General features: G+C 39.0%; 2 protein-coding genes across 6 annotated transcripts in view; both read right to left on the reverse strand.

Moving 5' to 3' along the window:
• Positions 1-20,082, reverse strand: part of baiap2a (BAR/IMD domain containing adaptor protein 2a) — a 72,575-nt gene extending 52,493 nt beyond the window's left edge. For 4 of the 5 annotated variants that reach the window (XM_026916572.3, XM_053239123.1, XM_026916570.3 and 1 more), the window contains exon 1: positions 18,631-20,082. In XM_026916572.3, the coding sequence (XP_026772373.1) occupies positions 18,631-18,702 (72 nt within the window). In that variant the 5' untranslated portion in view covers positions 18,703-20,082. The remainder of the gene's footprint in view (positions 1-18,630) is intronic. The other variant, XM_026916571.3, reaches the window with a different exon arrangement.
• Positions 20,083-20,536: 454 nt separating this feature from the next.
• chmp6a (charged multivesicular body protein 6a) lies at positions 20,537-25,316 on the reverse strand. Its single transcript, XM_026916804.3, has 8 exons — positions 24,951-25,316; positions 23,423-23,532; positions 23,184-23,271; positions 22,938-23,024; positions 22,568-22,633; positions 21,267-21,347; positions 21,107-21,173; positions 20,537-21,007 (listed from the first exon to the last, which is right to left on the reverse strand). The coding sequence occupies exons 1-8, from the start codon at positions 25,014-25,016 to the stop codon at positions 20,958-20,960; spliced, it is 615 nt and encodes a 204-aa protein (XP_026772605.1). The 5' UTR covers positions 25,017-25,316; the 3' UTR covers positions 20,537-20,957.
• Positions 25,317-26,321: the final 1,005 nt, after the last annotated feature.

The following is a 26,321-nucleotide window of genomic DNA, read 5'->3' on the forward strand; positions in this document are numbered from 1 at the left end:
GCCAGGCTAATTGCAGGAGCTAATTGGAACCCGAGGCCGGCAGGCACTTCGGCGGAGCTGGGTTATTCCTGACTCGCGTTAAGGGGGGCATACACACCATTTCTACTTCAGTGACATGGCAGGAAAGCTGAAAAAATAAGCCAAGAAAAAAAAAAGATAAGGGAGGAGGCAAGTACACACACTCACGCACACACAAAACAGAAAACATGCTGTGTATTTTCTTTCTTTAACAAGTCACAGCGGATAAAGAACACAGTGTGCTCACCTGCAGTCCTGTATCACGCAGGTCGGTAATTTCCTTGCTCTAACACACTCCACTAAACCTAGTCATTAACTGATGAGCTGAAACAGGTGTGTTAGAGTTAAACAAGCAAAAGGTGCTATATTAAAGCTCTCCAGAATCACACTTAGGCTGTGACATGGCCAGAAACAAGAACTCTAAACTCATGCATCAAGAACCTCTTATCCACTGTAGGGCTGAATGGTTACAGCTCCATTCTGTTTCTTTCTCTAGTTTTCTGGTTTCTCTTTCCATGTTGTGTGCCACTCAATCCAACCTATGAACTACAGTAACGACACGAAGTGACACGTGGCAGCAATGGGATCTCATGTTCAAAATAAACATGTGGTTAAAATACATGTGACCAATCCTGTTGGTGCAAAAAAAAAAAAAAAAAAAAAAAAAAAAAAAAAAAACTATTGACAATGAGATAGAAATCTTAACCTTGGGTTGAGAATATATCCAGTATATGTCCAGCCATCTTACGGGTATTGTTAAAGGAAACATTAAAAAACTCGTAACTGCATTATTAAAGAAAACTAGCTCACAATTTGTGCCAGCCTTTACGCATTTTACGCAGGAGCTCCTCAAAAACAGCAAAAAAAGCAGTCTTTTCCTCTCCAATAAAATGGGAGATGAGCCAACAGACATATTAATCTGGAATGATCTGCACATGTGTTATGAACTCTTGAATATTAACCGACAGCTTCTGGAAGCGCCGCCCCTACCCTCATCTCACATGCTCCCGAGTCGCACAGGCTCCCTCGAGGTCTGAAAAGGTCTATGGAGAATGTTTTGAGTTCATTAACATGAAATAAAAGCTAAACCAAATATATATTTAACATCTAACACTTTACAAATGCTGTTAATGGTGTTGATAATTAGAAAGTAATTAACTACGCTGGGGGGTTTTTTGGCCAGTGCTCTCCTGCTCAACAGGACCAGCATCAACAGAGCTATGCAGACGTTTGGAAAAGTATTATATTGAGACGTTGAGTGTTGTTTTTTTTAGGTTTACTACAAATTACTACAGAATTGCTTAAAAATCAATATCGCACACGTCTAGGAAGCACTCGACAAATAAATACATGTCCAGATATGAGCTTGGTCCTGCTTTCTGTTGGATCGGTTTAGAAACATCAACTGTAATCTACAACACAGAAATCACCGGTATTAACGGACAGGATTTAGCCCAGTTTTGAAAAAGACTTTTTTAGTTATAGCCTGAACAAAATCTGATGATGTTTAATAAGACAAGCCACTGCAATCATTTGAAGGATTCATACAAAAAAAGATCATTTATAGGACAAAGTTTTAACGCTGCAAGGAAGCTAAAACTCGTTGTAGTGATATCATTAGAGTAGACGATGATTTGAGTATTCTGCTCTGCAATAAATTTGATCACAGATCAGCAAGATGGACAGATATTTCTCTGAGCTTTGACAGCTCTACACACTCACACTAATCACGATGTGGCAGTGACTATACTTCATTTTTCTTACGTTGCTTTCGTTCAGACATGACCGGGTTACATTGTGTCATTGTTTTAAACTGATGGACAGACTTGTTCCGTCAGCATACCGCACTCATTTTCCTCATTGTACGCAGGTGATTGTGCATACTATAACTTTTAGCAACCAATCTGAGCACCTGATGCATTAATAACATTTCGATAGGCAATACTATCAGATTTAATTTAATAATTCAGCTGGAAATCAGTCAGATCACATTTATCAAGGGATCTGTATTCATCTGAGTGCTGTTTATTCCTGTTATGATTAGCATCATTTACCTGACTGCTTTTAAGATAAAATAGGGTGTCATCTCGTTTCTGTCTATCAGGCATCCTTAAACCTATATCACGTATTCAGCTATCACTACTCGAGACAGGGTGCTTTCATGGCAATAATAAATACAAAATCTCCAGAATTATTGACACCCTTCCTCAAAAATGACTACACAACACATATAGCTTAAACATATGGAATGGTATAGTTTAACACAATATTATTTCAAACATAAATGATTCCTAAGTAGTGCCATTTTGTCTCCTTCAAGAAGTCTCCTTCTCTCAGTCACTTTGTGTAAGGGTCCACGCCTAATATCATTTCAAGCTCCATTATAGTCTTAGGTTTGTGCATGTGGACTTCCATCAGGTCCCACCATTTCTATGTTGATTTGAATGCATAATTTATCTAGAAAGACCAATCTATGGCCAAGTCTTTACCTCCTGGCAGAGGCAACTAGGATTTGTACTGAAATATTCTGGTACATAGAATTCATGACTCTTCACAAGAGCTGTTGGACCAAAACAACCCCATATTATCAATGATTCTCCACCATTTAAAAGTTGGTTTGGGGGCTTGTTCTTGTCTGCAGTCCATTTTTCATCAAATATGTTGATGGTGTTCATGGCCAGATTGCTAAATTTTATCCTCATCTGACCACAACACACCACTGCCAATTGTAGTTCCAGTGATGTATGCTGAAGTTCAGAGGCATATGCAAGCCTTAATTTCCTGGTAGAGGCAACCAGGTTTTGAGACGAAATGTCCTTGTATATAGAATTCATGACACCATCAGTCCCCAAAAAGCCTCTGGGCCACTATCCGCAAACAGCCCCAAAGCATCAGTGATCCATCACCTTGTTTTACAGTGGGTTTGGGAGATTTTTCTTTCAATCACCAAACACTCTGATTGTGTGCATTATCAAAATTTTGATTTTGCGCTCATCTGACCTCAACACACAAAGCCAACTGCAGTTCAAATGAAGCTTGGTGAAGTTCACAGACTACATTTTGCGAGATGCTCTCAGAAAGAGCTTCATGCTACCCTTCCAAACAGCTGGTTGGGGGATAGAATGCTTGACGTGCTTATGTTCTTCTCAACAGGAATTTCAAGATTTGTACAGGTCAACAGATGAGAATGGCTTATAAAACCTCTTTCTACCAAAGACGACAGGTTAATCATCTTTAGTAGTGCCACTAATCTTGCCCCATTTTTGAGGAAAAGAGTTATTTGTTTAAAAATTCTTTTAAGAATGATTTTTGCTAGAGAATAGGTAAGAAGTTTCTCTGTGAGTGGAAATTTTGAATAATGTTTATTATTCGCACATTCTTTTGAAGGGCGCCAATATTTCTGAAGTTACCTATTACCATAGATTTGAGCTACGATCCATCTTTCTACAGAAATGTCCAGCAGACTTGTGCAAAACATCATTCAGAACCGGCTTGATAAACAGCTGCCTGCTTGTCAAGGTCACTGGTTGAGACTCTATAATAGAAATGTCACTGAAATCAGTGTAACTGTACTGGTACGTGAATGTACAGTATATGCAGAAAGACAAAAAAAACTTGCATTTCTTTTTTTTTTTTTTCAGTATGCACTGGGGACTGTGTTGGAAATAACCAGAAGCACCTGAATGTGAGTGAAGCTCTCACAGGTTAGTCTATTCCACTACATGTGGTTCTAATACGAGGCCTGAGGAGAGCAGTTATGTTTCAGCACTCAGATAAATCCTGAAGAGGAAAAAAGGCTTGAGAGTCCATGTGCTTTTCTCCACAGGAGGATGTTCTCTATAAATTTTACACCCTCAAATCCATAGCCAAAATAACACTGCTTATTCGTTGAGCTCTTGATGAAAATGCTTTAGATTACTTGCTTGGGTTTTTTTTTGTGTTAGGATCTCATCCCAGTCATGCTGTTAAAACGTGTCCTCCAGGACTGTTCCCATTTCTCTCTCCATCTGGCTCAGTTTGTCTCACCATCCCATCAAGAGAGAGAAGATAGTTGTGATACACCACCAAGGCCACCTGTAATGCAATTTTCCCCAGTTTAATGAGTGATTTGGCAACGCCAGTGAGTTAATGGAATGTAGCAGGGCTGCATGAACGAGCCCAGAGCACATGTTGTGCGCAATTAGAATGAAGGTACACAGTAGTGCAACTGTATATCACCAGGCCTTCTGCTCAGCCCCATGATTTAATCACATCAAGATATAATAAAGATATAAAATATAAGACAGACACACAGACACACAGACACACAGACACACAGACACACAGACACACTCTTCCTGTTTCTTTCTACGAGGGCCACACTGCTGGCAGGGTTGCCAGGTGGCCAGAATCCAATATATTTCCCAAAGATCACTTTTTCTATGTTCACTTTTGATCAAAAGGCAGGAATGTAGATTATCCAGATGCACGAGTGTGCAGATACACAGATACAGGGCCGCCCTTTCATGCCTGCAATCTATTAGCTTATGTTCACTTCAAACAACAGAATGTGGGAAAAAAAATGTGATCTTGTGGCATGGTTGCTGGTGCCAGATGGGCTGGTTTGAGTATTTCAGAAACTGCTGATCTCCTGAGATTTCCACACGTTTACACCAAGTGGTGCAAAAATCAAATCAAAACAAAACAAACAAAACATCCAGTGTGTGGAAGTTCTGTGGGCATAAATGCTTTGTTGATATGAGAGGTCAGGGGGAGGATAGCCAGACTGGTTTGAACTGACAAAGAAGTCAAATAACGGTAACTCATTAACCACTGTTTACAATCGTGGTGAGCAGAAAAGCATCTCAGCACACACACGTGCGCACTGACCTGTGTCTGTATGATTTTATACACTGAATGGCTGCTACATGGTTGGATGATTAGAGAATTGCATGAATGAGTAGGTGTATAGGTGTGCCAATTAAAGTGGTCAGCGTGTGTATGTCTCTCTGTCTGAATATAACTTCAAAAATGGAAATGCTTTCTGTGGCATTCACCCCACGACCCACTCAGTCTTTCACTCTTTACAGTTAGTTAGGCTTCAGCTCCTATTAAGGGCACTTGTACTTCTTGTTCATTATGCAGTAATGCATGGTATGCACTGCATGAGCATCGCTTCTAGCTTTTGGGCTGGAAGTGCAGCTTGTTTTCCAAAACGACTGCGGAGCCAACCTTGCTGCCAAGGCCTGGGCTCACAATCACTCAGCAGATAGCAAGCGCAGGTCTGCGTTTGGGAAATTGTGAGAGCACAGTGCTTAGAGACAACATTTTTCACAGTGTTAATGATAAGCAACCTTCAGTATAAGTATTAACAGCATGATAGCATGCTGTTAGAGAGAATGCATTAACTCTTATTACTTTGCATTAACTGGCACTATTATGGCTTAACTAGCTAAATCTGATGCAAATTATGTTCCTAGAGAAGCTGCAAAACATGTTCAGCTTGATTTAAGTCACATTGATGCTCAAATGTAATACAATTCAAAGTATCATCTTGTGCATGAGACAACAGATAATATACCAATGAGAAAATGTTTGTCTGTTTAAACCAGGGTTTCTAAACCGAGGGTTTCTGAAATGCTAAGGGTTCATGGAGGCATTTCAGGGGGTTCAGAGGACTGATTAAATCAGAAGAAATTAAAAAGTTTTTAAAGTTAAAATTGTAATAATGAAAACAAAAAATAGTAGAGATGTTAATGTATTTCACAACCTGAAAAGTAACATGCTTCGCCATTTATTACAAAAGTTTCAGATAGCCTACTTAAAGTCTCGAGAAGTAGGCCTACTTAAGGCAAATAATTTAGGCTGAAGGGGTTTAGCTGGCAAAAAAGTTTGGGAAGCCCTGATTTAAATAATCAAACTCTTTCAAACTGATCTGGATGGGAAGAGTCCCTCTTTACCACTGTCAGAAAATTTCAGAAGATTTGATTTTAGATCTATTCTATCCATTTCTATATAAAAACAACAAATCACCCAAACATAAAACCTTCATATTTGTTATATTCATTCATTCCTTCTGGTCAGAGATGCAGAGCATATCCCTTGAACACATTCATTCATACCCAGAGGCACATTAGTGTAGACAGTCCACCTACTGGTATGTTTTTTTCAAAGATGAGAGGAAACCAGAAAGCCCAGAGGTAACCCACAGGAGGACACGCAAAACTTCACACAGACAGTAACCAGTGCTCAGGATCGCACTGAGGACCCTGGAGCGCCGTGCTGCCTGTCTGTAAAATATAATATCAAATTGGCAGAATACATAACAGAAAGGACAACTAGCTTCTTGTAACACTATATTCTTAAGATCCTGTTAGTCTTAAGAATATAAACATGGTCTCTCGTTCAGGCATGAGGCAAGTTTAGCGACTATTAGTGACCAGCCCCAGTGTAGAAAAATCAACATAAATAAGTACGGAAGTAGCTGGTATGGCATCTCCAGAGATGCATTTAGCCTGACATGAGAGACAATATTAGCTGGTTGTGTCCTGACATTATCTGTATTTTAATAAAATACAATGATAACCAATTTAAACCATCAATTTATTCTGCATTACATATTAAGACTACATTACAGGCTCCAGAGTGGTGCAACAGAAAAGCGTTCACCCTATAGTCAGGAGTTCGTGAGTGATCGAGTGAGAGTTCAAAACCTGCTGATTTCACAGTTAACCGTGGCTGGGAGCCAAGGAAGCAAAATTGGCCATGCACTCTGCTCTCTCCCCTGTCAATAACAGCACCACTAGCCAATCAAAAACATCTGTAAGGTCATGTATGTGGAAGGGGGTAGAGAGCGCTTTCCTCATGCTGTGATGCATGCTGTGTGAGCAATTTCAAAAAGATGCAGTTGGGGGGCTTGGAGGAAGCACAGCTGGTAGCTGTCATATGATTTAAACTAAAATACTACGAGGAGTCTGGATATTCAGATATTTGAGTATCCATTCCCATGCCTAATGGACAGAACCTTGAAAATGTTGCAAGTGCAAATTTCTTAGAATAATATCCCATTCCTAAACAACACTGATGATCATCAATTCATGGTTGAGATTTTAAACACATAACAGAAGTGCTAATGGATGCTCCACTTTACTGAGAGATTGAGTGGGAAATGATACAGGACTGTACTTTCTGATTTGTTGCGTTTCTTGCCCACAGAAGCAGTTATTAGTCAGAGCTCTTCAGCACTGTAACCTCCTGACCCCTGTGCACAACACTCCACACACACCAGCATCGGTGTCCATGGAAACACCAGTGTGTTTAGTTCTTCGCCTCATTCCTTCTTGATTGATTTTTTTGCGTATTTAATTAGGAACAGATTGTGAATGCCTTCATGACTAATGGTGTGGTACAGGCATGTCTTCTGAAATCTTTTAACTGAACGCACATGTACATTAAACGGCGTACGTCTGACCCTTGTGCAGTACAGCACTCGGGATATCTATGAACAGACACATCTAATCATGGCTCTCAAACGAAGCTGTAGTGAAATCAATACAGCATACAGGTCTGGAGAGATATAGATCTGAACGTCAGCACTCTTTAGACACAGCTTTTAGAAACTCAGCAGTCTTTTAGGTGATTCAAAATGTGTACAGATAACTTTTGGACCTGCATATGACTCAGAGGCTTGGTGTGGACAGATCTCTATTGTACAGAACATCATGTGCTTTCTTTCACACACTCAGCTACGACTGCAGCTTCCGCTCCAAAAGGGAGACGTCTGCAGCCCTCATCACATTTTCATCCTTCTAAATGTGAGGATGTGGCATTAATGACAGCATGCTTTAAGTGGGAAAAGTCAGAGGTGCTACAAACTCACAGCACATTAAAAAAAAAACCTCTCCATTCGGTCATGGATGGACTTTAAAATGCTGACATACGGAGTTTGTGCTGGAATTATGTATTCAGGGTTGGACACTAAACCTGTCATAATTATTGTAATTATACTGAAGTGCTACTGAATTCTCGAATCCGATTGGTCAGAAGGTGTTGATTAATTTTCCATAATAGCAGCTCTGACAGTAGTTCCGGCTGTAATTTAATTCATGGGTTTATATTAATGCACTTGTTCTAATATGTTAGGGTTTCTATAGTAACAGGAATTCACAGGGACTTGTCTGGAGGAAGCTCACATAATTTAAGACTAACAATAAACAGTTTTCAAGAGAGAAAACATGCTTTTATTTTGAATGGTTATTTAAAATTTATGAAAGAAGCCTCCACTTCAGCACTAAAGCTGTTCCTTTAAGTTTGTTGCCACAGGGAAAGTCTTCAATGCAGAGAGTTTAGCCATTCTCAGAAACATGACAAGCTATATTTTTGTCTTAATATCAAGAGAAAGAAAAAGAAAGACTGTTGAGGGAATTACTGTTTACATCCCCACCATTTTTTTCAGCCGAAATCCTTCAACCTAAGTTTGCTTTCACATATGCAGTGTTCAGCCCGTTTGAATCAAACCCTAGTGTTTTTTCCTTTCTGGTGCGTTCTGTTTGCGCAGGTGAGAACACAGCAATCAGACTCGGGTACCGACCAAAACAACTGCTCCAAGACCATTTCAGAGAGGTGGAGACAAAATGCGTGTGTTGGGCTGCGGACGGCATTTTTCTGTTGATTTAAGCTCCTAAACTGAGCTGCGAGTTGCAAACTCAGCGAAAACAAAAGAGCAAAGTTCTGTGGAAATGTGATGAGCTCTGTAGATTTAGACTGACAAAGAGAAAAAAATATGGTGGATATGATACAGAAAATGATTTACACTAGTCATTTCTATAATTATCTAGTATCATATTGAGTGCAGCTCCATGTTTCTTGTGCTCTGGGCATTTTTATATTTTTTATGCACACTCGGCAAAGGTTTGTTTGCTTTTTCTGTCACCGTCACAAACCAAACCAAATAGCAAACGGACCAAAAGTATCAATTTCACTCTCAGATTCAGGAACCAGACTAATAGGTGTGAAAGCTCCCTAAATTATTTGCGTCACGTATCCACAGAAATGTTAAGCATTAGGTGAAACTTGTGCTTGTTGAAAAAGTTTGATTTACTCATTAACAGCTTTTGTTGCTGTTTTCATCTACGCAACTTTGCTTTTTAATAATTTAACTAAGTTAAATTATTAAAATTTAACTTAACATGTCATTGACAGTTTAACGACCCACTGCAATGCCAAGACGCTAGAGGATGGCGATCCTCTCGCTGGGGAAACCTGATATAATTGAAAACAAGAACTAACCTGTTCATGGATGTTGCACAACATTACAGGTAACTATAAACAGGTTAAAAAAATTAAAGTAGGTTAAACAGGTGAAAACATTTGTAATCCTCGGTAATCCTTGCTGTGGTGTAAGAGTAATAAAACACTTCGGCGTATGCCGTTATAAGAAAATACAGCATCACACCACACCATCACTGATCATTTTCCGATAAAAACACATCCTGAAGTGTTTTATTCCTTACAGAATCAAGTGATAAATCATTAGTTTTCACAGTTAAATAATTCCATACACTACCAGTTTGAATACACCTGCCCATGGAACACTTTTCTTTCCCCTTAATAGTTTAGAATAATAATGAAGATACTATCATTATGAAATAACACATTATGCAGCTTCACCCAGGAGGCTTCTTTAGAAAAACAATTTAATTTTCAGCAAAAACTGCTTATTAAAAATACATTTTGATTCAATAATACATTTATATATGGGCATTAACTTCCCTATATACCAGTGTATTACAAACACATTCCTACTACAAGCCTTTATCAAATTGTCTTTAAGATGATCTACAAATCTAGTGTCCAAACTTTTGACTAGTATTGTATACACACACACACACACACACACACAAAATAATGCTTATAAAATAATAATAATAATAATAATAATAAAAGAAAATTGTAATAACTGTTCATTCTCAAGTGCTTTATGTCTATAATCAAATCACTGCCATGGTTTAATAATTGTTCTCCAATCTGTTGGTATGAACTACTCGCAGCTGTGTATAGCACATTACTTATTTACATTGGTTTCTCTCTCAGCGCTGTTCATGGTTATGTATCCTGTAAATCTGTGACGTCTCTGCCCTCTGCACTTTTTTTAAAGTCTAAAAGGCAGGCAGATTTAATTTACTTACGTTAAGTGTTAACTAGCTGTACATGTGCATTATTAGACAACTGCTATGCTTATATAATGAGGCATAAAGTCAACAGAAAGATTAAATCTTTAATTACAGTTATGTGCGTATACGACACTGCAGCCAGAATGGTCTTATCCTAATGGGTCTATTGAGCTCCATGTTCTGATCTACGCAACCCTTATCTTAAGACACCCAATATGATCTCTATTCAATATCTCTCTATAGAAATTATATTATATTATAATATGTAACCACCCTGGGGAGGTAACAGATACCACGCTGTTGTTGATTATTTTCCTGTAGCATAACAGCACACCCAGTCATTACTCTTATAACTTGCCAATGATTCCAATTTCTATTTATTGAACAACACCACCTCATACTTTTTAATCAATTCAAGGTTACATTTAGTTCCCTCACCAGCCTCTCTTTCAGTCTCTCTACTGAAGTTAATTAAAGGATATGATAAAAATATCATATTATAATTCTGAAAAGCATGATATGAATCATGACAGATTTACAGTTATAGATTTGCTAACAAACTGCCTGCAATATAGTAGTGTTTCTTAAAAGAAAAAAAAAAAAAGTCTGATGATACTTTATTTAGTGATATGACAAAAATATCACATCATGATATTAAGACATTTCTATGGTACATGATATGTATCACAAATTCTTAATAAACACTACAGCAAACAGTAGTTTGGTGATAATTTATTTTTGTACACATTAAATAAAAGTAACACTAAAAAAGAGGGAAAAATTTAAAAACTTTCAATTTTAACGATTAAGACAAAATACTCAGAGTAGAAAAAATGTTATCAAATCTGCTTAGAGTTTAACACTGTTATTTAAAAAAAAAAATATATATATATATATATATATATATATATATATATATATATATATATATATATATATCATAATACTCACAATATCAGAAAAAGGTGTACCTTGACCTAATTTATCACAATATGGATATTATATTGTCCAGCCCAAGTTAATAAGACAAAAAAGCAGCGTGTCGTGTCACTGAGAATTCGTCTAAGAACAGACACTCAACCCTCGCACACGGCTGAGGATCCTCCTGATGGCTGGTGTGGAGGTCATGTGATGGAAACTAACAGCCTCCATTTTTTTGGTTCACATTTCCAAAGACTTTTATGTCACTTTGCTAACCTGAACGTATTTCTATGTAATTTTTAAAAAATGAAAGCAGAGAGTGGAGTTTGCCGTCGGCAGCCTGGGCACAGAGCTGCCTGCCCCTCTGTACCAGCTCCTCTTCTCTGGTTAATTACAGGCCCACGGCCCCACGTAGCAATTACAGGCCATTTCCACAAGGATGGAGAAACGCTCTCCCCACCCTCGCTCTCTCACCCTCTCTCCGTTTCGCTCCCACACTCGCTTTTCCTTGCAAAGGCCACCGCCGACATCCCACTCTGTCCTGGCATTCACAGACTCAACTACAGATCAGACGCAGTGATATGGGCTTGAAAAAAAACCCTATTAGAAATGTCAGTGAAATACTCAGACTGTAAAATAATGTCAGATTTTTATTTTAGCACAATATTTGCTTTCTTTAATTAATTAATTAACGGATGAGCTTAGCTAATTGTGTTATTGGTGATTATTGAATCTGATGCATTAACTTTAAAGCTCCCCATTTATTTTTCTACTCCCTGTGCTGGCGTGCTTATTTATTCCCGTTTGCTTGACTGACATTCTAACTGTGCTTAGAAACGGTTTATGAGATAGAGGAAAAGAGACAGAAGAAAAGAAAGAAAGAAAGTGCAATAAAACAATTCTTCGGAAATGAGATTTGCGCAACAATCCTGATGAGCATTTTCATCAGTATTGTGCAGAACTCTGATGTAAAGTTGAACTTCACTGAGCTTGATTTCCTTATTGCTTTGCAAGGTTAGTTTATAAGCTTGTCGTGTTTCATTTTGAAGGTTTTTTTTTTTTAAGAGAGAGAGAGACAGAGAGAGAGAGAGAGAGAAAGAGAGAGAGAGAGAGAGCGCTCTGACAATAAGACGCAGCAGTGGCTCCAAGCCATCCACCCCCAGACTCAGAGAGAACGTGGGTGTATGGATTTGAACAGTGCCTCCGCTTATAAAACCCACTTCATGAGACATGTTTCTGCAACAAATCATCAGGAAGCTGGTAATAAATATGGACTTAAAACACACACAAAAAAACATATATGTTTACCTATTATACCTTCATTAGTTTAAGGCAGAAGTCATATTTAACAATTAAATGAACATTAAGGTAAATCAGGAACAAACAGACTGATGTATGACTGTAAATGCCTTTAAGTCAATGCTGTGAAGAGAGGGTAATTACAGTGGACATAAAAGACCTTTCGCTCTCTAAAAAGCCTTTTGAAACAAAGCAGAGTTTATGGTTTTGCCTCGAAGGCATTTTAAAACTACTCTCGCTGTTTATCCTGAATTCCTTTGTAAAGCCATCCTCCACATCGCCCAGCTCTTCCCACCCCCGTCTCTCTTTACCTCCCTCTCTCATATGACTTGAGAGTGACAGAAACACATAATGGCATGTTGTTGCTAAGAAACCACCTGTCTAGATTTCGCCACATCCACACTGCGACGCAGTCCTCATCTTTTTTAAAATCACCCTGCGGTGATAATAACTAATAAAATGCATCTCCGAACGAGCAAAATCTAATATCTGCCAGATTATGAAGACGCTGCAAACAGAACTGTACTATGGAGAGAAGTTTGAAACAGAAAGACAGCCCGAGTGATCGAGGCCAACATCATCACAGGTTTGGTATGTGCAAAACCAGAGCCACACCTGGTATTTTCCACCTTGGGATACACACCAGCACCATACCCAAACAGGCAAACCTGTCCACGGTTGACTCTTTGGGAGAGGTGCCGGAGACACTCCTCTTTTTTTCGAGTGTTGTTTTTCAACTGAGGACCTGACAAGTCACACCCTGCCCAGAGCACGGCAACCAGGTAGTGTTTATCCACACACACCCTTCACAATGCCTATGTGCACTCTGGGCTGCCAACCAATAGCAGGAACGGTTGGTGCGAGTTGATTTTCATCCCCTCCCCATCTGGTACTATTTCCAAATAAGTGCAGTATTATTAAATAGAGCTTTTAACATAGAGGAATTGTGAATGTGAATTGCGAACAAAAAAAAAAAGTTACATGCGAGAGGCGTCATTCCAATCAAGGAAGTCCTGAATGCAATCTAAGTGTTTTTTTGTTTTTTTTTATTCAAATGCAGCCCAAATATGAATACTAATATAGTAAACCATAAAAGAAGAAGTTTGGGCAATCACAGTCATTTGAAAAGGGCACGTCGATGTAAATGGGACTGTTTTTTCCACTCACAGTGGTGGTCAAATCATAAATTAGTTACCTAGCCCACTGGACAAAGGCTCTAATGTGCTGCCCACTCCCATATTATGCATGCCTAAAAGTCCACTTAATGAAGCCAAAAAGAAGCAATTTAACTTAAAAGTTATTGATTAGTTCATTAATACAGATTATGGAAAATAAGCTAGTCGCTGGGAGAGGCGACTTTAAATAGCCGTAATCGTCTTCTCTGGTGATGAACAACAAAAAGGCAGAAATATTTCACCTGTGACCTGTAGTGCTCTCTTGTCGCACATAAAAATGTTACTGGAGTCTGTCATTTTCATTTGATGAAATGTTTAAATGCATAGTGACTGCATGTCATCTGAGTGAGAGAGATAAATAGCAGTTTTTATGCTGCAGTGTGTTGTACTGCACTTCTGTCACTTCATATTCCTGACTCGGAAACGCTTGTCTAGCATACGTTCAAACTAATTAATATGCCTAGTAAAAAGAATTCCTCCCAACAGCCAGAACACATCCTCGGAGCACATGTGTAGTGTAGCAGACAGCAGGATTCGGAAAATCGTAGCACAGGACTAATCAAGCAGTTGAGAATATGAACCAGTTGGAGCGTGTTATGTTTAAACGAAAACATAGCATCTGGTTTTTTTTTTCCTCAAAAGGCAATAGGAAGTAAAGTTATTCTTTCTCTGGTTGTTGGATGAATGAAACAGAAAAAAAAAAAAAAAAAAAAAAAAAAAAAAAAAAAAACAACCACAGGTGACCGTTATATCGGGAGCCTACTGAACCTGCTTGTCCAATGAAAAACTTATCGGGTTAGAGCTTTGCCCCATATCAGTTGTTTCGTCCAACAAATGTTGATTCAGCCTTAAAATCTGTATCGTAATGCAAAGGAGTGGATGGAAGGCATTCGTTTCTGAGCTGCTGATCTATAGCAGCGTGTGTTTGAACAACTGTTTGATACTTAAAGTGAATGAAGGCAGTTTACCTTTATGTAAAGTGGAAGTGAAGCAATATGGTATTTCCCTCCAGACATCCAATTTGGAGTCACATGACTGGCTTTGTATATGTTCTGTAGGTTACTTGTGTAGATATCGCACTAGCCTGGTGCTACCAGTGAAACCATGGCAACCAGCAAGCTAAAGATAGGAGCATCCACTAGTGACCAGAGATTTGAGAGACACGACATGACAAAATGTGCAGAATAAGTCTAGAAGATGACTCTCAGTGTTGTATATAATAAGATTGAGCAGGCGGTGAAACACTTTGCAGGTCACGATGTGCACAAATGACACACCCATAATGCTGGAACTGCCCTATTTTATAGTCACCTTGGTCAACTTGTTTTACAGAGCATCATTTTCTTTATTAAGCTGTTTGACGGGACAGTTCCACTAAAACGCCATCATCGATAAATTCAGATTCTCTAAATATGCAAATTAGAAACTCCATAAACAGACACAGTGTTAGCCTGGTGAGTCAGCATTATCAGGCCTGAATTTGCATACGGACAATGATTGGCTCTTACATTTTATGATGCAATGACACTGTCCTGTCACATGTTCAGCTGCCTGGTGTGGCTCAAATTAATTCCCCACAAAAAAAGCACATGTCTAGCCCAGAACAGAAACGTCTAGGTAGATTTACATCAGAATTCTGCTCAAGCAAGCAGTGAATGCAGGGCTGCTGATGTCCTCCGCTCACCTGTGGAAGCCTTGTTCGTGGCCAGCTTCATGTTGGAAGGTGGCTGAACGCAGTCAGAGCCGAGAAACCCGGGTCACCTTTGCAATATTGTGACAGCAGACTGAACGTCAGAAATGATGGAGACCGTGACTCACAGGGGGGCCTTGCAAGCGAGATGGCAGCTGTAACCACAGGTAGGGAGTGCCTTATTTACTTGCGTATGTTTGTGTGCATAACGGAGTCTTAGGTGGATTCACACCCACACCCTGTGTTTAAACATGAACACACCTTAGCAGCCAGAGTGTTGCGTTCGTCATTCTCCGCTCTCCTGTGATTATTCAGCAGCTATCTGAATGTTCTACCATTTCCGATGACCGCCTTCATATTTTACCCTCTAACACGCCTCTGCAACCTGATTTGTCCAACAGAACAGAAATGATAGGAATGTGTATTTTATAAGTCAGACAAAAAGGCCAGTGAGAAAATCCGAGACATCCAACGGGGAAAAGTTCTTGATAATCTAACATCACACTGCAGTAACAAATCCCATATTTTGAATTTTTTTCCTATTACCGAGTGATCCATACTGTGCTGATTTTGGTTACCTTTCTTGTCAGGCTATTCAGAGTACCAAATAGGGAGAGGGGTAGATCAGTAGCCCAGGACAACCACATATCACATTGGGGTTATTGATAATTGCCTGGTGGAAAACCAAAAGAAGAAGAAGAACAAGAAAAAAAAAAACAACAACTCCTTATTGACAAAAAATTTGCTTTGTATATACAGTGGGTTCCAAAGGTCTGAGATCATGCTGAAAATCTGGGCTTGTTTTTTTTAAATTTATTTTCATTTAAATTTAGAAATAAACAGAAGGTTTTAGGATTTTGAAATATTTAAAAGAAAGTAAATGTTCAATATTTTGAATATTTAATATTCAAGATTCTGCACTATTTCTAGGTCACTATTTAAATCTAAGCAAATTTGTGATATTGAGCATGTTAACTGCTTTGTAAAAGGTCAGATTTCCTCATGACTAATCTCTACTACTGGAGCACGTGTTCAGATGACACACCCGTGGATTTGATCTGAAATGGATCATAAGGTTTTGCGCAAACTTGTGGAGGCCGTGCCAGCTCGAGTGCACGAGTACATTGTCAAACTGGAAATGGGACAATGAAGAAGGAAAAAAAAAAAAAAAAAAGAAAAGAAAAATATTTAAATGATTCTATTTTTCACTCAAGTTGTTGTCAGTAATATAATTTGCAAGGAAAAATGTTGTATTAAATTAGAAAAGAATGCAAAATAGCAGCATTCTCGCTAGTGCTCTCAGACTTTTGGACCCCACTGTATGTTTAACCCTTGTTGCTGTAACTATAGCACGCTTCTAAATCCCACATCCTGCTGCACTATGTACATCAGACAAGGCACAAGATGGCTGACTGCAGAACAATTTTTACCAGGTGGATTAATTAGTGTACACGAATGACAGATGACCTTTTCCGAATCAGGAACACGCAGGTATGTGGAAAGCAAGCAAAATAAAGTGAGGCGCATATTACTTTCCTGTTTTCCGCACTGTGGCCAAACACATCGACAGGAAATGAATGTGTTAGCCATGCTTGAATAATATAATTTACATGTGATACAAAGACAGAAAACCACATTTCATTATAAACTTATACGTTTCCCTTATTCTGTATTAATGCACCTAATTAGCTATGACTTTTTATCCTAGTCAGCTTTCAGGCTAACATAACAAGCACTGAGTAGCATACTGGAGCTTTTACTTGCCTAGCTAAGGCACTTGAATATGGCTGGAGATCTGTTTGGTAAGCCGTTTATTTTATTTATTTATTTATTTTTTTACAAACCATGATGCCAAATACAAACACATATTCTGTTAGTATTAGTGTGACAGCTTGTCACTTCACAACCTCCTGAGAATTCATCCTACTTTCACAGGTATCATTATAGCACTGGGAAACAGACACAGGTAAGAACAGTTCTGGATTCTGATTAGTGCTGTAAAAGTGCTATAATACCGAAGTACAGTGCTGTTCACTGAAAATGTCTGACTGGATCCGTGACATACAGCATTAACCCTCAGTTCCTCAGCAGTACAAAAAAAAAAAAAAAAAAACACCAAATGAATACATGGAAATGTGAAATACGCAGCAGTCTCCCTTCCTCAATCATTATCTGACACAGGACATGGCGTGACTCACGCAGACAACCCGATTGATAAAATCCCAGTCCGAATCCAGCACAGACTGGTGTAAACACAGTGAGGAAATGGTGAAGTGGTGTTTTGCGTCCGCCGCAATGCAAAAGGCAACACCCTGATACAGGACACATGCGCCTGGCCTTGAGCTCTCAGAATAGTTCCTTTGTCCTCGTTTTAGGTGTTGGACTTCAGCTGCCCTATTTAACAGGCTTATGTATCACAGGACTGCTGCTTAAGCCAGAGAAAAGACCAAGTTTGGGGATTTTTGTGTGTGTCTGTGTGTGTGTGTGTGTGTGTGGTGTACGTAGGTAGGTAGCAATACACGATAGCTCATGGAGACACAGGGTGTGTGGATGGAGCTGATGTGAAAACTGCTTAAGGGCAGAGTTGACTAAAAAACCTGTTGCAACACAGCAAGTCGTTTCTAACACACCTGTGAAGGAAAGGCAACCATGAAACCAAGCCAAACCCTGAGCTTCACGTGAGAGAGAGAGAGATTGCAGAACGTAAAATAAAAAACAACCCTGCTGAAAAGAAAAAAAAATTAGAAACCATTACAGAAGCTCTGATGGTTTCCACTACAATTACCATTACAAACCATCGGCTAACCATTAAAACCTTTACCTTACTGGTCCTTAGTGGTATCCATTAGACATAACATGCCACCATTAGGAGGCTACACATTACCAGTAGAGACCCACAGGGACCATTAGAGCTTCCATTAAACCCAATACAATTCCCATTATAACCATTAAAACCATTATAAATTCTATAAGGGTTTCTACTGTTGTTTTCAGCAGGGAAAAACGCACATGGAAGCACATGTTCTACTTAATAAAACCAGGTTAAGCTGTTAAAAAAGGAAAACAATAACAACAACAACAACAATACTAAAAATAATAATAATAATAATAACAAAAATAATAATAATAATAATAATTATACTGCATGCTAACAAGTTTGTCTAGTCAAACGTTTGTGATTCATTTCCCCTCACACCCAACAACACCACTGTTGCTTTAAACACCTGTGTAAACACATGTAAGCACATATTCTGCGGTTAAATAACTTCAGTAGTGTTACTCCTGAGCATTTTATTAGGTTAAAAAACTCCTCATTAATTGCTAAAACATCTCTTGCTGAGGTGAAGCGAGCCCGAGAGCTTGTCCGCTACTTTACCTTGTAGACATTCTCCGTAACGCGGTGGACCTCGTCGGCACGAGACATGCTGATATCTTCAGTCCAAACCATAAACACTCTCTTCTAAGACAATGGTTATCCGAAACACGTCTTGGGTTTGTTTTTTCGGCTCCTAGACGCAGTCAAAATAAAATAAAGCTCAGGTTTGACTACAAAAACTCGCTCTTTTCGCTCGACAGGAGCTGCAGCTGAGAAGCGCCCACCGTGCTGCGGTAATTGAAACAGACAACTCTCTCAGTTTGGAAAACACGCCCCCTTGTTTTAGCTCCACCCACAAGGCGTGTCTTACAGTACCTGTTCACATTCCACGCCTTCATAGGTTCGATCACCATGGCAACGCATAATAATATTGACGAAAGGAAAAACAGTTCCTCAGAATCAGAGGAGTGAAGACATGAGGTGAATTTTGGTGAAAATGGCTTTAAGTTTCAGTTCAGTTCGGTATTAAAGGGTCAAAAGATTAAGTTAAAGATTGGAAAAAGACCAGATGATGTTTTTTCAGTCTTCTGCTGCTCAGGTTCAATGAATCTGTGCCCACTGTAGACTGTTCAGATTGTAGCCTCAGATGGTCTTCTGCTGTTGTAGCCCATCTGCCTCAAGGTTTGGCATGTTGTGCATTCTGAGATGCTTTTCTGCTCAGCACGGCTGTAAACAGTGGTTATATGAGTTACCATAGTCTTCCTGTCAGCTCGAACCAGCTGTCCATTCTCCTCTGATCTCTCTCATCAGCAAGGAGTTTCTGCCTGCAGAGATGCCCCTCACTAGATGTTTTTTGGTTTACGCACTATTCTATGTAAACTCTAGAGAGTTTTGTATAAAATTCCCTGATCAACACTTTCTGAAACTTCCTGACATCTTGTTTTGCTGTGAACAAAATTTGTCCAGGGCCCCAAAACACCCTCAGACCCCAGAGGGTTAACTGAAGCTTGTGGGCCTGTATCTGTATGATTTTTGCACTGCGCTACTGCCACATGAGTGATTGGATAATTGCATGAATGAGCAGGGGTATGGGTGTTGCTATTAAAGTGGCTGGTGTATGTGCAATCACTAATCATCATCCATTACTCTTCATGTATCCCTGCTGGATTTGGTTTATTGCATTTCTCTTAAGATGTGCTCCACACTGGAGAAACAAAATCGACTGATTGTTTTGTTAAGCGCCTCTCAGGCATTAGAATCAAGGACTTTTCATTTCACCACGAGACACTTTAGCAGCTAAGAACATAACATCAGTGCCATCACATTTAATACTGCTCGTTGTTGCCATGGTAGCAATGAAGTGAGGAAACTGAAAGAACTCATCTGCACGCTCAAATTTTTTGGATCCCCAAAGAATAAAAGTTATGCAATAAACATCTTGAAATTTGAATATGAACTTGTTTTGCCTCCTACAGCTTCAAAGGCTTTTCTGCCAGATGTATGATGGAGTACCATCTGAAGCAGGCATACTGTTTCAGAATCCCAAATCTGGTTTAATAAACATTACTTTTTCATGTGACTGCAGTGCACTGTTTTTATGTCATGAGATCAGGTTTATCGTTTCTTATCTTAACAACAAACATGAACAGTTGATAGGAATACTGGCTTCAGTGGTCTAGGCAAAGAGTAATAATTAAAGCAGGTTACTGGTCAAGGACAATCGCATGTGGGTGGAAAAATAATCATGGCAGAAGGTGGAGATTAAGTACTTCTTACTTACTGTAGCCACAATGCCGTGGATGTTTTGAAAAGACATTTGTGCAAGGGAAATTATATATACACAAAAGGAATATCGCACTCAGACAAAGCTTTCGGGGATTAATGGAAGCAAAGGTCTGATATCTTTCTGGTGGTCATATTATTAGAGCATAATATTTAGAGTAGAGTATAGACTCCCAAAAGCACATTTCATCAATACTGACATGGATTTTACTTACACAAAAAGGTGAGTTTCACATATTGCAAGATAACAAAGATCATCTAATACCAACCACACATGGAGACAGTTGTGTATAAATGTCCACCGTCACCATAATTACGGCAGTCAATCCAATACGTGAATCATAAGAATATGATTCAAAGCTGATGAATTCCAACTGATAATGGCGGTGATCTGTTCAAGCTCAGTGGTTCTGTTCAAATCAGACATTTTTTACCTTCATCATCAATAAATAAAGCCAGTACATGCAATGCATACGTTGAGTCAGGTTTAAGAAAGGTTATGGAAAGAGCTGGCAGGAAAGAACAGTGTGTTTACAGTGCGCTCTCCTCTTCATATAAGAGGCTGATTAATGTGTGACCAATCCGCATCACAGGATCGTCGGCTACTACGCCAACAGAATCTCTCCATCCTGCTTCACTTTAGCTGGTTTTCTCTCTAAAAACAAGGCAAGAGCAGAAAGTTAGAAAGAGGGAGAGGGAGCCACATACTGGCAGTTTTAAGTAATGCTGCATTTGATCTTGAAGAGATTCACACCCTTCTCCAGCTCGGGCACTGCAGGCAAGGGCTCAGTGGGCACTTCAGGAAGTTGAACATCTTCATCCTTTGAAACAGAAGAAATCAGATCATTTCAGCCAGTAAAAGAAAAATAACGCCTAAAATAAGCAGACACCTGCTCTGAAAAAGAAGAGCATACCTGAGTGATGGCCTCAAGCTCTGCCAGCACAGCCTCCTCATCCTCCTGGCTCAGGGAGCCTGCCAGCATCTCATCGATTTGCTGGGGAAAAAAAAACATTCAGAGATGCATCAAAGCCATGTTAATACTAATCTGATAATACTATCCTGTTATTAACCAAATATTGAGACAATTTGTAATATTTGTAAATATCTATATGTATTATGTATAGTAATAATCATATTGGTCATTAATAAAGACATCCTATGTTCACATGGTTCATGTCATCGATGCCGTCAGTCACACATATCACACACGTCTACGCTATGAAATACATCAAACATGGTAAATTTGATCCAATACTCTTATTGAGCTATTTCATACCAACAGAAGCCCTTATACAAATACTCACTAGAGGTTCAGTGTGTCCAGGTTTGTATTTGTTCATTCAGAGGCCATTTTATTTAAAATTTACAAAATACAATGCATGTATAAGCTTGAAATTAAAACAAGTCCTTCGTCTCACAGTAGTTCCAGCTGCAAGTTTTATATTAATGCACTCGTTCTACTATGTTCTCATTTCTATACTAACAACTTACACAGGGACGTGCATGGGACGCTTGTCTATACTGATTAAACATGGCATAACTGTTGGTTTGGTGAAGTTGTCTGTAAGGAGATATTTATTTAGCATTTTTGGAAGGAGTCCCCAGGGTCAGTGCTGTGTAACTGTCAGAGGTACAGCAAAGCTGTAATGTTAAGATTTCTGCCATGTCTTCAGGATGGAGGGCTTTAGGAATTTTCAATAATGTGACAAGCTGTATTTATCTGTCCTATTAATTTCAAGTGAAAGAAAAAAGAGAGGCTGGTGAGGGAACGGCTGTTTATAGCTGCTATAATGTAAGCAGTATATTATAATGTTTTGCAGACATTTCACAACATGAAATGCAACTATAAATGGATAAAAAGTATGACATTTAATTTTTTATTAATAAAAAATTGTATTAGTTGGCAAAATCGTGTGTTATAAGAGGAATACAGTACTGCTGCTTGTTATAAACAGTGTGAGGTGTGCTGTTATTGGGAAATAATCAACTTCCAGGTGGTAACTGCATCACACCACTTTGTCGTTGATTGTTTTCCTATAACAGCACACCCTGTGATGTTTTATTCCTTTCTTAACCACTGCCACCACTGGCTCACATCTACTTGTAACAATGGGGAGATGACAAAATGGTTTTATTCACTGCCTCAGAAAAGAGATCAATCACAGCACTGGAGCAGCAGTAACCACTTGTACTGTAAGTGATAAAACGACAAACCTTCTGATATTCTATGGCATCCTGCGTCTCCTCCATTATTCTCTCCACATCTTCAACGGACAGTGCCTGTGGAGATGAGATATCCATTAAATGCAAGACATTTCCTCAGGAAAATTATAGCACCATGACTTCATTAATGGATTTGTTTTATAAAAAAAAAAAATTTTAGCAAAGTGTTTTGGGTTTGGCTTTATCTATAATCACTTAATCTGTAAACAATGGACCGTACAGACACAAATCTTTCTCAAGTACACAGATTTTTTTTTTTCTGGAATGTGAAGCAAGAGACACCTGCCAAGAAACAGCTATGATACTTCATAATTCATAATGCTGAAGCGCACAAAAACTAGCCTTCATGCGAGCTCCTCACCTCATGCATTTTCTTCAAGCAGTCATTGCCGACCTTCAGACCTTCCAAGACCTTTACTTCAATCTGAGTAAATTCAAGGTCTTGGACCTGCACAGGGGACATATAGGCACATTAGATGCTTTTGACATACTGCGTTCTGCTACTTTAAAAAAAAAGTAGGACATGTCCACAGAGTGAAGTGCTCTTCAGAGTGTCACTCATTTGGATCATTAATGCAGTCTCAGGAGAGCAGGGGATGACTCTCACCATGCGCTCTAGGTTGCTTATCTGGGTCTCAGTCTTGTCCAGAAGTTGATCCTGGTAGCGCTTTTTTTTGAGCAGCAGAAGAGCTCTTCTACAACCACAAGACCACGGGAATCAGTCATAAACGTCAGTGTACTTACCATGAATATTCACTCAAAACTCATTTATAATGGGAACAGATATTAAACTCTGATATGAGATATCTTATATGAGAGAAGATAAATGAAACTCCATAAAGTTACTCTTTCTTCCCATCCTTCAGCAGTTGCTTGGCTAGAAGCCTCTCTTTCTCCAGCTGAACGGTGAGTTTTCTCTGGTACTGCTTCAGTTTATCTCGCTGCTGTTTTAGTTGCTGTAAATAAAGAAAGGAAAATAAGGAGGTGAAATAAGTCATGTTTAAGATGAGACATTGCAACAAATCTATCACAGTAACCTGCATGAGACTTAGACGTAAATCATTGCAGTTTCCTAACAGACTAAACTCATCTGACTGAATAGCATGCAAGTAGAATATAGACTTTATACAACAGCACTGGTAAATGCTTGATTCTGATTGGTCAGAAGGTGTTGATTATTTTTTTTTTTTTTAATGGCACTGACGGTAGTTTCACAGGTTTATATTAATGCTCTTATTCTTAATATTATTTATATTAATATATAAATCTTAATATTAATATATTATGTATATGTTGTATAATTATTAATATTATACAACATATACATGGTCTTGTAGCGAGGACACTCCACATAAACGAAATTAAGTAAATTTAAAAAATATATATATATAATCATTGATAAGGTGACATTGACCGTGCTTTATGTTTTATAAGGTGACATTGACATAACATTTTATGGAAGGAGTCTCTAAATCTGTCACTTTAGGTTGTAGCTGAATTTTTTGTATTATTGTCTTCAAGGGAGAGAAAAAGAGAGGTTGGTGAGGAGCTGAGTGTTTGTGTAGAAGTGGTAACTCAGTGTGGAAGTGGTAACTCAGCAGGCATGTGGTAACCCAGAGTGGAAGTTGTCGCTAAATGGTTCAGATGTGGGACTGCTGATCGGAAGGTCATGAGTTCAAATCGCAGCACTGCCAAGCTGCCACTGCTGGGCCCTTGAGCAAGGCCCTTAATTCTCAATGTTGTTAAGATTATAAGTGTATAAAATGAGATAACTGTAAGTTGCTCTGGATAAGAGCGTCTGCCTTAATACCTTAAACATAATGCAGTGCTTATGATAAGAGGAACTAACTCCTTTCAAGGACATTCATTAATTGTAGCTATAAACTGATTAACAAAATAAATCAAAGAATTGTAAGTGCTGGCAAACTGATGTGGTATAAGAGAAATAAACCACAATGGAGCATGCTGTTATTGGAAACTACTCCATTTCAGGGTGGATACACCCCCTGGCTGAGTCACACCAACCTGTCGTTGATTATTTTCCTATAACAGAACCCCCCAAGTTATTTCATCATTCCTTACTTAACTATCCATAGCTGTCAACTCCTTTAAACCCCAGGGCCAGTTATACAGGACACCTGACTAATCCCATTGCATGCAGCTGTTTATCCATGAAGACTAATCGCTTTAGTGGTATTTAATTAGCATTACCCAACAGCCTGAGCAGAACTACACACACACACACACACACACACACACACACACACACGGACACAGAGAGTGAGACAGAGACAGACAGCAGAGAGAGAGAGAGAGAGAGAGAGAGAGAGAGAGAGAGAAAATGTTATCCAGGATAAACAGGAAAGAACAGTACCAAAATAGCCCGGTCCTGCTCTGTTACTCGACTTGGGCGTCCTTTTCCGGCGAAAACGTTTCCCATTGCGTTTTTCCCACATCCCCGCCACTTCTACTCCACCTGACTCCTTTCTGAAATAAAACAACTATTTTCTCTCTCCGAAATACATTCCAGTAAATCGCTGTGTGATGCTGATATTCACATCGCCTGAGTCACACCATTAGACCACTTCAAAACGCTCACCTGCTACCAACAAACCGGAAGTGACGTTAGCTAGCAACCTGATACAGGATCAGCTTCCCCACCCCCAAAACACCCAAACTAAATATTAAACCTGATCCCAGATCAGAGGCATCGTTCTGACTCCAGCGTCCACTGAGACTGATATGATACACTACAATACACTACAATATACGCTACTTCCGGTTTCCTGTCAGGCGGAAAGGCTAAAGTCCTGTCTAAATAATAAAAGTCTCTTAAGGTTTTCTAGTCAATTTATTTTTGTTGAAATTTTAATGTACAAGTTTGTGTTTACTGAGAAGGGGAGTCAATGGAATAGCTTCTTATAATATACTTTTAAATGTATACTGTAAATGTATACCGTATATATCAGTATTTTTAGTAATAATAATCCACAGGTTACAAAATGGTGTTTTCAATGTAAGACACAATGGGGAATTGCTTTATAGAAAGACTAGCTCAGAAATGTCCCTGTCAATACCCAAAATGTGAAGTTAAGTGATGTATCATTTACAAATGGGTCGACTCTTTGAACAGGCTCTTTTTGGTAAACACTGGGAGCCAACTTACCTATATGACCAGTAAAAGTGTCTGTGGTGGTTCACTGAAAATGTATTAGAATTCTGTATTGATAAAACTCCAATGTGGTAAATCACATACAGAGCAACTTATGCATCCAGTGAAGCTGATCAACATACGAGTTGTTTGGCAAGATTTGGAGCCAATTCTAGTTAGAATAGTGAAACATTTTGTGTGTGACATGAGGCACTGTTGCTTGTTATAATGATGCCAAAAGTTTGTGGACACCTGACCATCGCGCTCATATGTAATTGTTGAACATCCCCTTCCAGATTTAGTCCCCTTTTGCTGTTATAATCACCTCCACTCTTCAGGGAAGGCTTTACACTAGATTTTGGGGCATGGCTGTGGGGATTTTCTCATTCAGCTACAAGAGCATTAATGAGACGAAGAAGCCTGAGGTGCAATCGGTTCATCCCAAAAGTGTTCAGTGGGGTTGAGGTCAGGGTTCTGTGCAGGCCACTCGAGTTCCTCCACTCCAATCTTGGCAAACCATGTCTTAATGGAGCTCGCTTTGTTCACAGGGGATTTGTCATACTAGCACAAGTTTTAGTTCCAGTGAAGGGAAAT

This window comes from Pangasianodon hypophthalmus, chromosome 13 (assembly GCF_027358585.1).
Source record: "Pangasianodon hypophthalmus isolate fPanHyp1 chromosome 13, fPanHyp1.pri, whole genome shotgun sequence".
Taxonomy (NCBI): domain Eukaryota; kingdom Metazoa; phylum Chordata; class Actinopteri; order Siluriformes; family Pangasiidae; genus Pangasianodon; species Pangasianodon hypophthalmus.

Excerpts from the sequence above, each read along its gene's own strand:
- chmp6a (XM_026916804.3), bottom strand. The coding sequence starts at position 25,016 with ATGGGAAACGTTTTCGCCGGAAAAGGACGCCCAAGTCGAGTAACAGAG. Across the intron at positions 22,634-22,937 it reads GCTTGAAGAAAATGCATGAG|GCACTGTCCGTTGAAGATGT; the intron begins GTGAGGAGCTCG and ends TCATCTCCACAG. Across the intron at positions 21,174-21,266 it reads AGCTTGAGGCCATCACTCAG|GATGAAGATGTTCAACTTCC; the intron begins GTATGCTCTTCT and ends TCTGTTTCAAAG.